The 12,457-nt window shown below is 24.6% G+C and overlaps 4 protein-coding genes across 4 annotated transcripts; 2 read left to right on the forward strand and 2 right to left on the reverse strand.

The window, feature by feature from the left end:
• Positions 1-1,044, forward strand: LOC122847685 (ribosomal RNA small subunit methyltransferase NEP1). The gene is made up of 4 exons (XM_044145499.1): positions 1-222; positions 295-538; positions 616-824; positions 895-1,044. Exons 1-4 carry the CDS (start codon positions 76-78, stop codon positions 1,006-1,008), a joined length of 714 nt encoding a protein of 237 aa, XP_044001434.1. The 5' UTR covers positions 1-75; the 3' UTR covers positions 1,009-1,044.
• Positions 1,045-1,263: 219 nt separating this feature from the next.
• Positions 1,264-4,002, forward strand: LOC122855395 (telomerase reverse transcriptase-like). Its single transcript, XM_044157141.1, has 2 exons — positions 1,264-1,349; positions 1,504-4,002. Exons 1-2 carry the CDS (start codon positions 1,338-1,340, stop codon positions 4,000-4,002), a joined length of 2,511 nt encoding a protein of 836 aa, XP_044013076.1. The 5' UTR covers positions 1,264-1,337.
• A 607-nt stretch (positions 4,003-4,609) lies between these two features.
• Positions 4,610-6,348, reverse strand: LOC122847686. Its single transcript, XM_044145500.1, has 2 exons — positions 5,955-6,348; positions 4,610-5,851 (listed from the first exon to the last, which is right to left on the reverse strand). The coding sequence occupies exons 1-2, from the start codon at positions 6,216-6,218 to the stop codon at positions 4,715-4,717; spliced, it is 1,401 nt and encodes a 466-aa protein (XP_044001435.1). The 5' UTR covers positions 6,219-6,348; the 3' UTR covers positions 4,610-4,714.
• A 1,534-nt stretch (positions 6,349-7,882) lies between these two features.
• On the reverse strand, positions 7,883-10,598 carry LOC122847695. The gene is made up of 4 exons (XM_044145514.1): positions 10,445-10,598; positions 10,021-10,189; positions 9,475-9,926; positions 7,883-9,379 (listed from the first exon to the last, which is right to left on the reverse strand). Exons 2-4 carry the CDS (start codon positions 10,175-10,177, stop codon positions 8,237-8,239), a joined length of 1,752 nt encoding a protein of 583 aa, XP_044001449.1. The 5' UTR covers positions 10,178-10,189; positions 10,445-10,598; the 3' UTR covers positions 7,883-8,236.
• Positions 10,599-12,457: the final 1,859 nt, after the last annotated feature.

Consider the following 12,457-nt stretch of genomic DNA (forward strand, 5'->3'; position numbering starts at 1 on the left):
ACACACATATTGTCCACATTGTCATTGACCATTGTGATAAATCATCATTAAATTTATTAATTAATAGCTAAAACAATGAGTAAATTAACAAAAAAACGTAAAAATAATAATGACGATAGTGAATATGATCCATCACCAAAACATCTACATGTTGGACACATAAAAAATCAAGAAAAACGTTTAATTATTATTTTGGATCAAGCACAACTTGAATCTGTTAAGGTTAGTCAACAAACACGTGTTATTTATTTACAAAAAAAAAACATAAATAAATAATTTAATTTATAATTTTAGATTGGAAATAAATTTGAATTATTAAATTGTGATGATCATCCACATATACTAAAAAAAAATGGTCGTGATCCTGGAAGTTGTAGACCTGATATTGTTCATCAAGAACTACTGATGCTTTTGGATAGTCCACTTAACAGAGCTGGACTACTTCAAGTATATGTTTCAACTGAAAAAAATGTTCTTATTGAAGTTAATCCACAAACAAGAATACCTAGAACATTTAAAAGATTTGCTGGACTTATGGGTAACATATTTCTATTGATTTTATTATATTATTTAATATATTTATTATTAATTTATAATTATTTTATATTTTGACAGTTCAATTACTTCATAAATACAGTGTACGTTCATCAGAAGGAAACATGAGATTATTAAAAATCATTAAAAATCCAGTGACAGATCATTTACCAACTGGTTGTAGAAAAATTGGCATGTCATTTTCAGCAACAAATGTTAAACATACAAAAGACATTGTACCTGCTGATGAACCAATTGCAATTGTTGTTGGTGCAATGGCACATGGACAGGTAATTATTACAAAAAAAAACAATGATAAATAATCAAAAATATAATTGTTGTTTTTTGTTTTATTTTTAGATAAAAGCTGATTATCTTGAAGAGACACTTTCAATTAGTAATTATCCATTATCTGGAGCATTAACTTGCACTAAATTATGCTCAGGTTTTGAAGAAGCCTGGGGTATATTTTAATTATTTTTTAATTTTTTTTTTATAAGCTGGATGTAAATAGTTTTAATTACAATAAAAATTTATTGTCTGATAATTAATTATGTGTTTTAAATTTATCAGAAGTATTAATGTGATTAATTTTGTCATCAAGGGGTAATTCTTCTTGAGGGGGGTTTTGGTGAGTTTACATTTATATTAAAAATTCATTTGGGAAATTGGGAATCCCTCTGGTGACCCTTGGCACTCTTGCATAGAAACAAAACAAAAGAATTCTTAGAATCCTTGATTTTTATTTTTGGCTGTTCTTTACATTCTCACTTGCATGGTTGGTTCATCTCTTGTCCATAAAAATGCATCAACAGGTAATTTAATTACACAAAAATATATCAATTTTATCTTAAAACAAACAAGTACAATTAATAGAAATTATTTATAATTTTTATCAATGCATAATTAATTTATATTAATCACAATAATAAAAATAAAAATCTAACCTAACAATTAATAATTCTTTAGGATATAACACCAATGGAAGTGGACGAAGATCCTTCGAGTGATTTTCTTTCACCTGAAAGTTGGAAAATTATTAAAAATAGATATGGTAACAAAATAAAGAATCATTTGTATAATACAGATAAAAGTAAATTTGTAAAAACAAAACTTGGTGCAATAATGGTGGAGGACGAAATGGAATTGATATCATATCAAACAATGAATGAAAAGTCAAAAAGAAACACTCAACGTTCTAATAATGTTGTTGATGATGATGAAAGTGATCATGATAGTGATGATGATGATGATATATCACCAAGTATTGAAATAATTGAAAAAGAATTTGAAAATGATGTTGAGCTTTTATCAATACATCCAAAAATAAAATATGATAGCATAACAAATGAAGCTGTTAATAAAAATTCATCAAAAAATACTTCAAAAGTATCAGATATCATAAAAAATTTAAAACGAAATATCAAATTATCTGAGATTAATCAAGAAAGAAGAAATAAACATATAAAAGATGGAATATTTCTTAAATTTACAACATATAATCTTGATTCAAAAATTTCAGTAACAGGTTCAGAAATATTTGAAATAATATTTGCCAATTACATTGATCGAAATCAAAAGTGCAAAATAAAACAAATGTTAACTACAATGTTGGATAATTTTAAAGAAAAACATTTGGAATTTCATTACACAAAGCTTTTACTTAATTTGCCAAAAAAATTTGAAAAGTATCGAGTTGAAATGCCAATAAAATTAATAATGACATATATGTCAAAAGTAATGCTCAATGTAGTACCAAAAGAATTATTTGGTTCTTCATTTCATAACATAAAGTTAATATTAAGATTTTTTAAACAACATTTAAAAGCTTGTCATTATTCTAAATTTCCTTATAATTTATGTTTCACTCTAAAAACAAATGACGTTAAATGGCTAAATGAAATTGATGATTTATCAGATAAAATAAAAATCATGTCAATATTTGCAGGATGGTTTATTAATTACTATGTACTTGGAATATTTAAATCAATGTTTGCAAGTACAAAAACAACAAGTTCAGCTAAGAAAATATACATGTTGAAAGATCCCTGGCAATATAGAACAAATCAATACATTAGTAGACAAAAAAAAAATAATGCATATGAAGAAACAAATATTGAACCAAAAATTAATTCACAAAGTTTAATATCACTTGAATTATTACCAAAAAAATGTGGTCTACGTACAATTTATCATGTAATAAAAAATAATCCAGAAAGTGATATAGACAAAGAAAACAAATATTATAGAAAATTGATTACAAAATTTTTACAACAATTATTAATAACAAATTTTGAATGTTTTTCATCAGATAAACTTCATGATGTTTGGCTAGGTGTTGTTAATAAAAAAAAAACAGATCCAGATACAAAAACGTTTTTTATTGCTACTGATATTGCCAATGCATTTCCATCAATTGATCAGAATAAATTACTACAAATTATCATGAAGTTAACAGAATCATTACCCAGTAATTTGAGATTAAAAACATATGGAATGTTGGTTAAAAAAAATAAAAATGAATATATAATTGATAGAAGTCGTCAATATTTTGATAATTTGGACTTACCATTAGCAGCTAATCGTTTGTGTTGTGTTACTGGTAATGATCGACAAATAACATTTAAAGAATTACAAGAAAAAATTGTTTCATATATTTTGAATCAGTATGTTGTTATTGATGGAAAAAATTATATATTAAAAGAAGGTGTTGCACAGGGTTTAAATACTTCATCAAGTTTTTCAGAAATATATTACAGTACAATGGTAAAAGATAACTTTTTAAAATTTAAAAAAGAAGGTAATTTATTTAGATATGTTGATGATTTTTTATACATAACACATGATGAAGAAATTGCTAAAGATTTTTTAAATATTATTAAAAAAGGAATTAACAATTATAAGTGTAAATTTTCAAAAAGTAAAACATTTACAAATTTACAACCATATTGTAATAAAGAATTTTCTTATCTTGGATATAAATTTAATATTGATACATTACAAATAATTCCTGAGTTTTTTGATAAACCAATTCAATATATGGTAACATCAGATGTTGTGGAACCAGATAAAACACTTGCAACGTTTTATAAAAGACTTAAAAATATACAAATGCTTAAAATAAATCAATTGAGTTTGAGTTATAAAATAAATAATTCAAGTACAATTGAAAATACTGTTAAAAAAATATCAAAAATTGCTGCTGATAAATGTGCTATTTTATTGGTAAATATGTTTGAAATTGAGGATATTATTTATAATAAAATTATTAGTATTATGAGAAAATATATTCATTTTTTGACTAAAAAAATTATCATGAATTTTTGTCTTGAAAGCGACAAGTGTCATTTGCAATTTCAAGATGTTCAAGATATTATTTGGAAAGCTCATGCTAAAGCTATTAATAGAAAACCTGCTTTGTATAAAAAAATTGGTAAAATACTTAAGTATAAATACAGTGTTGTATAAATTATTTCGAAATAATATTTATCTTGTTGTTTAATCATTTAAAAAAAAAAAAAAATACATTTATACTGGAAAAACTTGAATTGTCTGATTCTTTTTCTCTAAATAATTTCGATTTTTGTATTAATTAAATGTCTACGAAAAATAAAGTACACATTTTTTGAAAAATATTATATCATTGCTTACTTCTTTAATTTCATGTTTCTCTAAAAATATTATCTTTTAATTTTATCTCCGTAATTTTATAAAAATAGTGTTACGAAAATAGTGTAAAACTTATATTTTGCTACACATCATTTATATTAAAGTATAAAAATTGTACTTATACAAAAAAAGTTTTTGTTTTCAATTTTTATTATTTAACTGACTTAAACACGTTTAAATGCATTAATAACACACATTTTGTCCACACACAAAAAATGTTTAATACAAAAAATTATGTAAGAAAGTATTTTTATTATTGAACTTTTTTTTACAAAAAAAATGATTAAATAAAATATTAATTTGTCAATAAAATATTAACAATGACATTTGAATTTTTGCGATTTAAAGTAATATAGAAAACAAGTAATAATGATAATAATCTTTTACAATGTCTTTGACCTGGTAACGTATTTTGTATGTGTTTTTAAGAATTATACATTATGAAAGAATATTAAGCTTATAAATAAGAAAAAAAGATATTTTAAATTAATTTAAAGGATAAATCTATGCTCTAACAAAAAACCAACCATTGAGATTTAATTATTGACTTAGAAGCTTCAACTATTGACTTATTAGATATTCGTAAGCGTAAAATTATTCCATTTGTACGATTTTTGGTTGCCTCATCAGCACCAATAACAAAGTCAATTGTAATATTATTTTTTCTCTCGATATAGATTTCTTCGAGATCTGGGTTATTTTTTATAAATTGAAGAATACCAGTATCAGTAAGATTACAACAACCACTACAAAAAAATTCTTTTAATCCTTTTAAACTGATAATGAAGCTGTCGGAAATATTACGAATGTCTACTCTTAGTATTTCTAAATTTTCCAACTTTGTTAAAGCAACGAGAGCTGTTTCAGCAATATCACCATTGATACCACAGATATCTAAATATTTTAGGTTTTTACAATTATTCGCAATATCACTAATTGTATCATCTTCAATACATCCTGCATTATTCAAGCTTAGATGTTCAAGATATTGTAGTTTTGATAACTCATTTAAAACACATGAATAAAAATCGTCACTATCAATACCTGTTGATACTACAGTGCAATCATCAAGTTCTAAACGTTTAAGTTTTTTACAATTGTTTGAAATTGCGATTATTGCTTCCTCACTGAGGCATCTATTAAACATCTTTAAACTTTCAAGATTTTCCAATTTTGTTAACTTTTTTACAACATTTCCCTCTATATCACGGTATAAAGGGTTAATAAACAAGTGTTTCAAATTCTTGCAATATTTAACAATTGTATCTGCTAAGTCAGGTAATACTTCATCACAAGATAAAGTAAGATATTCTAAATTTTTTAAGTTTTTCCATTTTGCCAAAGAAATTTCAGCAAGATCATAAAAGTCATTTGGAATATCAAGATGTTTTAGATTTTTGCATTTACAAAAAATAGTGTCGACTACTTTTGTAGAGTCTTTTGTCTTTCTATATTTTCTTTCAATACTTATTTGTATATATTCCAAATTAACGAGTTTATCGAATAGAGGAAACTCTATGTGTTTACAATATATTTCAATGTCAAGATGAACAAGTGTTGTTGCTTTTGCTATTTCTTGAAGAATTAACTCGTTTACGCAGAAGCTTTGTAAAGTCAGTTTCTTAAGATTTTTAAATCTTTTTAAAGTCTGAAAATAATAGAAATTTATTAAACTAATTTGTATTTATTTGATTAATAGTATTGTTTGTCACTGGTGATAAACAACTAGTAGGTATTCAAAAACAACTTACGAAAAGAACTTCTGGTTTATCCCGCGACCAATATTTATGAAGTATATGAATTTCATTAATTTCTTCTGGAAGACTATTTATTATTTCAAATAGATTAATTGTTTTATGTTTTTTCGTATAGTTCAGTAACATTTTAATGCATTTCAATTTATCCAATTGTGTAAATGCTTGAACAAAGTGATCAGCATTATCAATTAAGGAATTATCATTAAATTTGCATTCCAAGGTTGTTAAATTTTTACAATGATCACCAACAATTGGCATGATCCTCGAATCGAAAATATTTGAGAGAGACAATTCTCTTAAATATTTACCACATCTTAATAATATTTTCTCAAGGTATGATTGTGTCAACAAACGGTTATCATAACAACGTCCAATTGATGATTCACATTTGTATTTTTTAATGTCATACCAAGCTAGTTGACATGCTTCTTTCCATTTGGTACAAACTAGAAGAGAACGTATATCAAATTTAAAAATTAATAATACAAACATTGATATTTTATTAACAAAAAAGAAACTTTATTTTGATAATAATATTGACCTTTTTCCATTTCTATCCTTTCTGGTATTGGCAACATCATGATGATTTTTGCTAATGAGTCATAATCCAGTGAATTGATGACAACTTTTTTATTATTCTTGTCACTATCATCATAGATTTGTTGGTCTTTCACAACACATCTTCTTTTTGGCCTTTTATTATTCTTGTCACCATTATCAGAGATTCGTTGGTTTTTTGCAACACATTTTCTTTCTGGCCTCATTTTAATACATTCTAAAAAATATATATTTAAAAAACTAATGATGAATTTAAATGTATATTACAACTAGAATAATAAAATCAACAAAAACATGTTTCAAAATGTAGATCAAATAAAAATTGATGATTTACCAGTAAAATTAACATCAATAAAATTCAATTAAATTTACGTCAAATAATTCCAAATGTCATACAACAATTGAAACACGTATTCATTTTATACCTAAATGTACTTAATTGTTAAAATTATAAATTTTGATTTACCTCAAAAGATCCTTTGATTTATTTATTTTTAAATAAAGGTATTAATTTATTAATGAATATCAATTAGACAATTTTGTAAATACGTTTAGTACACAACTACACAAGTCATAAAAAAACAAAAATAAATAAATAAAGTATAAACAAACAAACCCACATGGAAAAACGTTATCAACGTGATCGCAGCTAGTTGTCTGCATTACCAGCATGGTTTGATAACGGTATTTTAGTCTTAAGTCATGTCTTACGCCGGTTTCAGAGTGTTGCGGAGGGGCGAATGTTTACATATCAATGTTTATTAAACTCTATGTGTTAACCCCAGGACCCCAAAAAAACATTGGAATGATTAATTTTCACGAATGGATTGGAAATTCATAAATAATAAAAACCTCCCAAATTATTTATAAATTATAAATTATTTAATTTGTTTACTCTTCAATAAATTGATGGGCAATATTATTTTCTCATCCAAATGATTTTACTCTATAGTATGTACAACTGAATTAGCACGAGCAGTAAAATTAATGCCAGAATTTCAACAACTTGGTGTTAAAGTAATTGCTAACTAAAACTAAAAAGTCTTAAATTTAATATAAATATTTTTATATTTATATAAATAATAATTCCAGAATTCCAATTGCTTCTATAAAATTATCAATAAAATTTGCTGTGATAACAAAAATTGATAAGTTGATTTAAAAATTGTTTTTTCTTTTTTTTTTTTATCTATCATCATGGTGTTGTTGTAAACAAAAAAATTATCCTAATTTTTATAATTAAATAGTTAAAAGTACAATGCATTACATACACTTTCCCAAGTTTACCATTTTTTTTTTTTTTTAAATTATTTTCTAAAATAATATTATCACTTACAATACACCTAGGCAAAATCAATCATAGATTTAATTTTTTTTTTTTTTTTTTCAATTATTTTATTGTTGTTAATTATTATTTCTTACGTTCAATGTTTTCTTTGCTTATTTTTTTCAACCTGATTATATTATCGAAAAAAAAAAGAAAAGAGAAATCATATATTTATATATATAATCAAGACGATAGAGTTAAAAAATTCGTGATACTACCTAATAATAACAATAATAATAATAAAGATATTCTTTTACAATGTCTTTGACTTGATAACGTATTTTGTATGTGTTTATTTTAAGAATACATTATGGAAAAATATCAAGCGTACATGAATAAGAGAGAAAGATATACGATAAATTTAAATTAATTTAAAGGATAAATCTATGCTCTAACCAGTAACAACCAACCATTGAGATGTGATTAATGGCTTAGAAGCTTCAATTATTGACGAATCTTCTATTTCTATGTGTAAAATAATACCATTTGTACGATTTTTAGTTGCCTGATCAGCAGCAACAATCAAGTCAATTGTAAAATTTTCTATTTCATAAGCACAGATTTCTTCAAGATCTGGGTTATTTTTTAATAATTGAATAATACCAGTATCAGTAAGATTCCAACAACCGGTACAAAAAAATTCTTTTAATCCTTTCAACCTGCTAATGTAGCTGTCTGAAATATCACGATAAGCTACTCTTAGTATTTCTAAATTTTCCAACTTTTCTAAAGCAACGAAAGCTGTTTCAGTAATATCATGATCATCGTGACTACAGATATCTAATGATTTTAGGTTTTTACAATTATTAGCAATATCAATAATTGTATTATCGTCAATTCTTTCTGTACCATTCAAGCTTAGATGTTCAAGATATTGTAATTTTGATAACTCATTTAAAACAGATGGAGAAGAAAATTCTCCACCATCAATAGTTGATAATATAGTGCAATCATCAAGTTCTAAACGTTTGAGTTTTTTACAATTGTTTGAAATTGCAATTATTGCTTCCTCACTGAGGGATTTATCATTAATCTCTAAACTTTCGAGATTTTCCAATTTTGTAAACTTTTTTACAACATTTCCCTCTATATCAGGGTATAAAGGGTTAATAAACAAGTGTTTCAAATTCTTGCAATATTTAACAACTGTATCTGCTAAGTCAGGTAATATTTCATTACAAGATAAAGTAAGATATTCTAAATTTTTAAGGTTTTCCCATTTTCCCAAAGAAATTTCAGCAAGATCATAAAAGTATTTTGGAATATCAAGATGTTTTAGATTTTTGCATTTACAAAAAATAGTGTCGAGTACTTTTGTAGAGTCTTTCGTCTCTTTATCTTCTCTTTGAATCTCTATTTGAATATATTCCAAATTAACGAGTTTATCGAATAGAGGAAACTCTATGTGTTTATCATACAATTGAATGTGAAGATGAACAAGTGTTGTTGTTTCTGCTATTTCTTGAAGAATTAGCTCGTCTAAACAGAGGCTATGTAAAGTCAGTTTTTGAAGATTTTTAAATTTTTTCAAAGTCTGAAAATAATAAAAATTTATTTATATAATTTGTTATGATAGTATTTGTTTGTCACTTGTGATAAACAGATAAATGGTATTCAATAACAACTTACGAAAAGAACTGCTCGTTTACCGTTCCACCACCGTTTATTAGGTATATGAATTTCATCAATTTCTTCGGGAAGACTATTAATTATTTCAAATAGATTCAATGTTTCATTTTTTGTCGTATGGTTTAGTAACATTTCAATGCATTTTAATTTATCCAATTGTGTAAATGCTTGAACAAAGTGATCAGCATTATACCTTAAGAATGTATCATCAAATTTACATTTTAAGGTTGTTAAATTTTTACAGTGATCACCAACAAATGGCATGATCCTTGAGTCGAAAATATCTGAGAGAGACAATTTTTTTAGATATTTACCACATCTTGATAATATTTTCTCGAGGTATGATTGTGTCAACAAACAGTTATCATAACAACGTCCAATTGATGATTCACATTTGTATTCTTTAATGTCATACCAAGCTAGTTGGGATGCATCTTTCCATTTGGTACAAACTAGAATAAAACGTATAAGATTTAAAATAAATAGTAGAAACATTGATATTTCATTAACAACAAAGAATCTTTATTTTTATAATAATATAGTTACCTTCTTCCATGTCTATCCGTTCTGGTATTGGCAACAACATGATGATTTTTGCTAACGAGTCATGAACCAGTGAATTGATGACAACTTTGTTTTTATTCTTGTCACCATCATCAGAGATTTGTTGGTCTTTTTCAACACATGTTCTTTTTGGTCTCATTTTAAGTAAATTCTGAAAAATATATATTTAAAAAATTAATGATAAATTTACATGTAGGTATATTACAATCAGAATAATAAAATAAACAAAAACATGTTTTAAAATGTAGATCAAATAAAAATTGATGATTCACCACTAATCACCAGTAAAATTAACATCAATAAAATTATATTTAATGTCAAATAATATTGAATGTCATGCAACAATTGAAACACGTATTTATTTTATAAATGTACTTAATTGTTAAAATTATAAATTTTGATTTACCTCAATTGTTCCTTTGATTTTTTTTAATTTTAAATAATCGTATTAATTTATTGATGAACTTCAATTAGACAATTTTGTACGTTTGGTACACATGTCAAAAAAATAAATAAATTGAAATAAATAAACAAACAAATCCACAACACGTTATTAATGTGATCGCAGCTAGATGTCTGAATTACCAGCGTTGATAGCGGTATTTTAGTCTTAAGTCATGTCTAACGCCGGTTTTAGAGTGTTGTGGAGGGGAGAATGTTTATCAATGTTTATTAAACTCCATGTGTTAACCCCAGGATCTCCAGGTTATTTTCACAACAAAGCACAAAAAAGTACAACAAAGCAAACACCATCTAATTGTTGTGTTAATCAAAATCATAAACATCAATCAACATGGTACTCCTTGGTGAACAATTCCCAAACAAACATTGGAATGATTAATTTTCACGAATGGATTCGTTAGTAATCAAAAGTCTCACAAAATATTTATCAATGATTAATTATTTAATTTGTTTATTCTTTAATAAATAGATGGGCAATATTATTTTCTTATCCAAATGATTTTACTCCAGTATGTACAACTGAATTAGCACGAGCAGTAAAATTAATGCCAGAATTTCAACGACTTGGTGTTAAAGTAATTGCTAACTAAAACTAAAAAGTCTAAAATTTAATATACATATTTTTATATTTATATAAACAATAATTCTAGAATTCCAATTGCTTCTATGAAATTATCAATAAAATTTGCTGTGATAACAAAAATTAATAAGTTGATTAGAAAATTGTTTTTCTTTTTTTTTTTTTATATATCATGGTGTTGTTGTAAACAAAAAAATTATCCTATTTTTATAATTAAATAGTCAAAAGTACAATGCATTACATACACTTTTCCAAGTTTACCATTTTTTTTTTTTTTAAATTATTTTCTTAAAATAATATTATCACTTACAATACAACTAGACAAATCATCAATATATTTAATTTTTTTTTTTGATTTATTTTATTTTCGTTTTTAACATTGTAATTGTTTTTTTTTTTTTATTCATTATTTGGTTTATTGTAATATATGTACATATTGTTTTTTTTTTTGCATTTCCATCAATTGATCAGAATAAATTACTACAAGTTATCATGGAGTTAACGGAATCATTACCCAGTAATTTGAGATTAAAAACATATGGAATGTTGGTTAAAAAAAATAAAAATGAATATATAATTTATAGAAGTCGTCAATATTTTGATAATTTGGACTTACCATTAGCAGCTAATCGTTTGTGTTGTGTTACTGGTAATGATCGACAAATAACATTTAAAGAATTACAAGAAAAAATTGTTTCATATATTTTGAATCAGTATGTTGTTATTGATGAAAAAAATTATATATTAAAAGAAGGTGTTGCACAGGGTATAAATACTTCATCAATTTTTTCAGAAATATATTACAGTACAATATTTTCGAAATAATATTTATCTTGTTGTTTAATCATTTAAAAAAAAAAAAAAATACATTTAAACTGAAAAAACTTGAATTGTTTGATTCTTTTTCCCTAAATAATTTCGTTTTTTTGTATTAATTAAATGTCTACGAAAAATAAAGTACACATTTTTTGAAAAATATTATATGTATTGCTTACTTCTTTGATTTCATGTTTCTCTATTAATTTTATCTTTTTCTCCGAAATTATAAAAATAGTGTTACGAAAATAGTGTAAATAACTCATAATTTTACTACACATAATTTATATTGAAGTATAAAAATTGTACTCATACAAAAAAAGTTTTTGTTTCTAATTTTTATTATTTAACTGACTTGTCCACGTTTAAATGCATTGATAACATGTCCACACACAAAAAATGTTTAATACAAAAAATTATTTAAGAAAGTATTTTTATTATTGAACTTTGTTTTACAAAAATATTAACAATGACGTTTAAGTTTTTATGATTTTAAGTAAAATAGAAAACAAGTTATAATAATAATAATAATAATAATCTTCCTTTACAATGTCTTTGACT

This window comes from Aphidius gifuensis, linkage group LG1 (assembly GCF_014905175.1).
Source record: "Aphidius gifuensis isolate YNYX2018 linkage group LG1, ASM1490517v1, whole genome shotgun sequence".
Classification (NCBI taxonomy): Eukaryota; Metazoa; Arthropoda; class Insecta; order Hymenoptera; family Braconidae; genus Aphidius; species Aphidius gifuensis.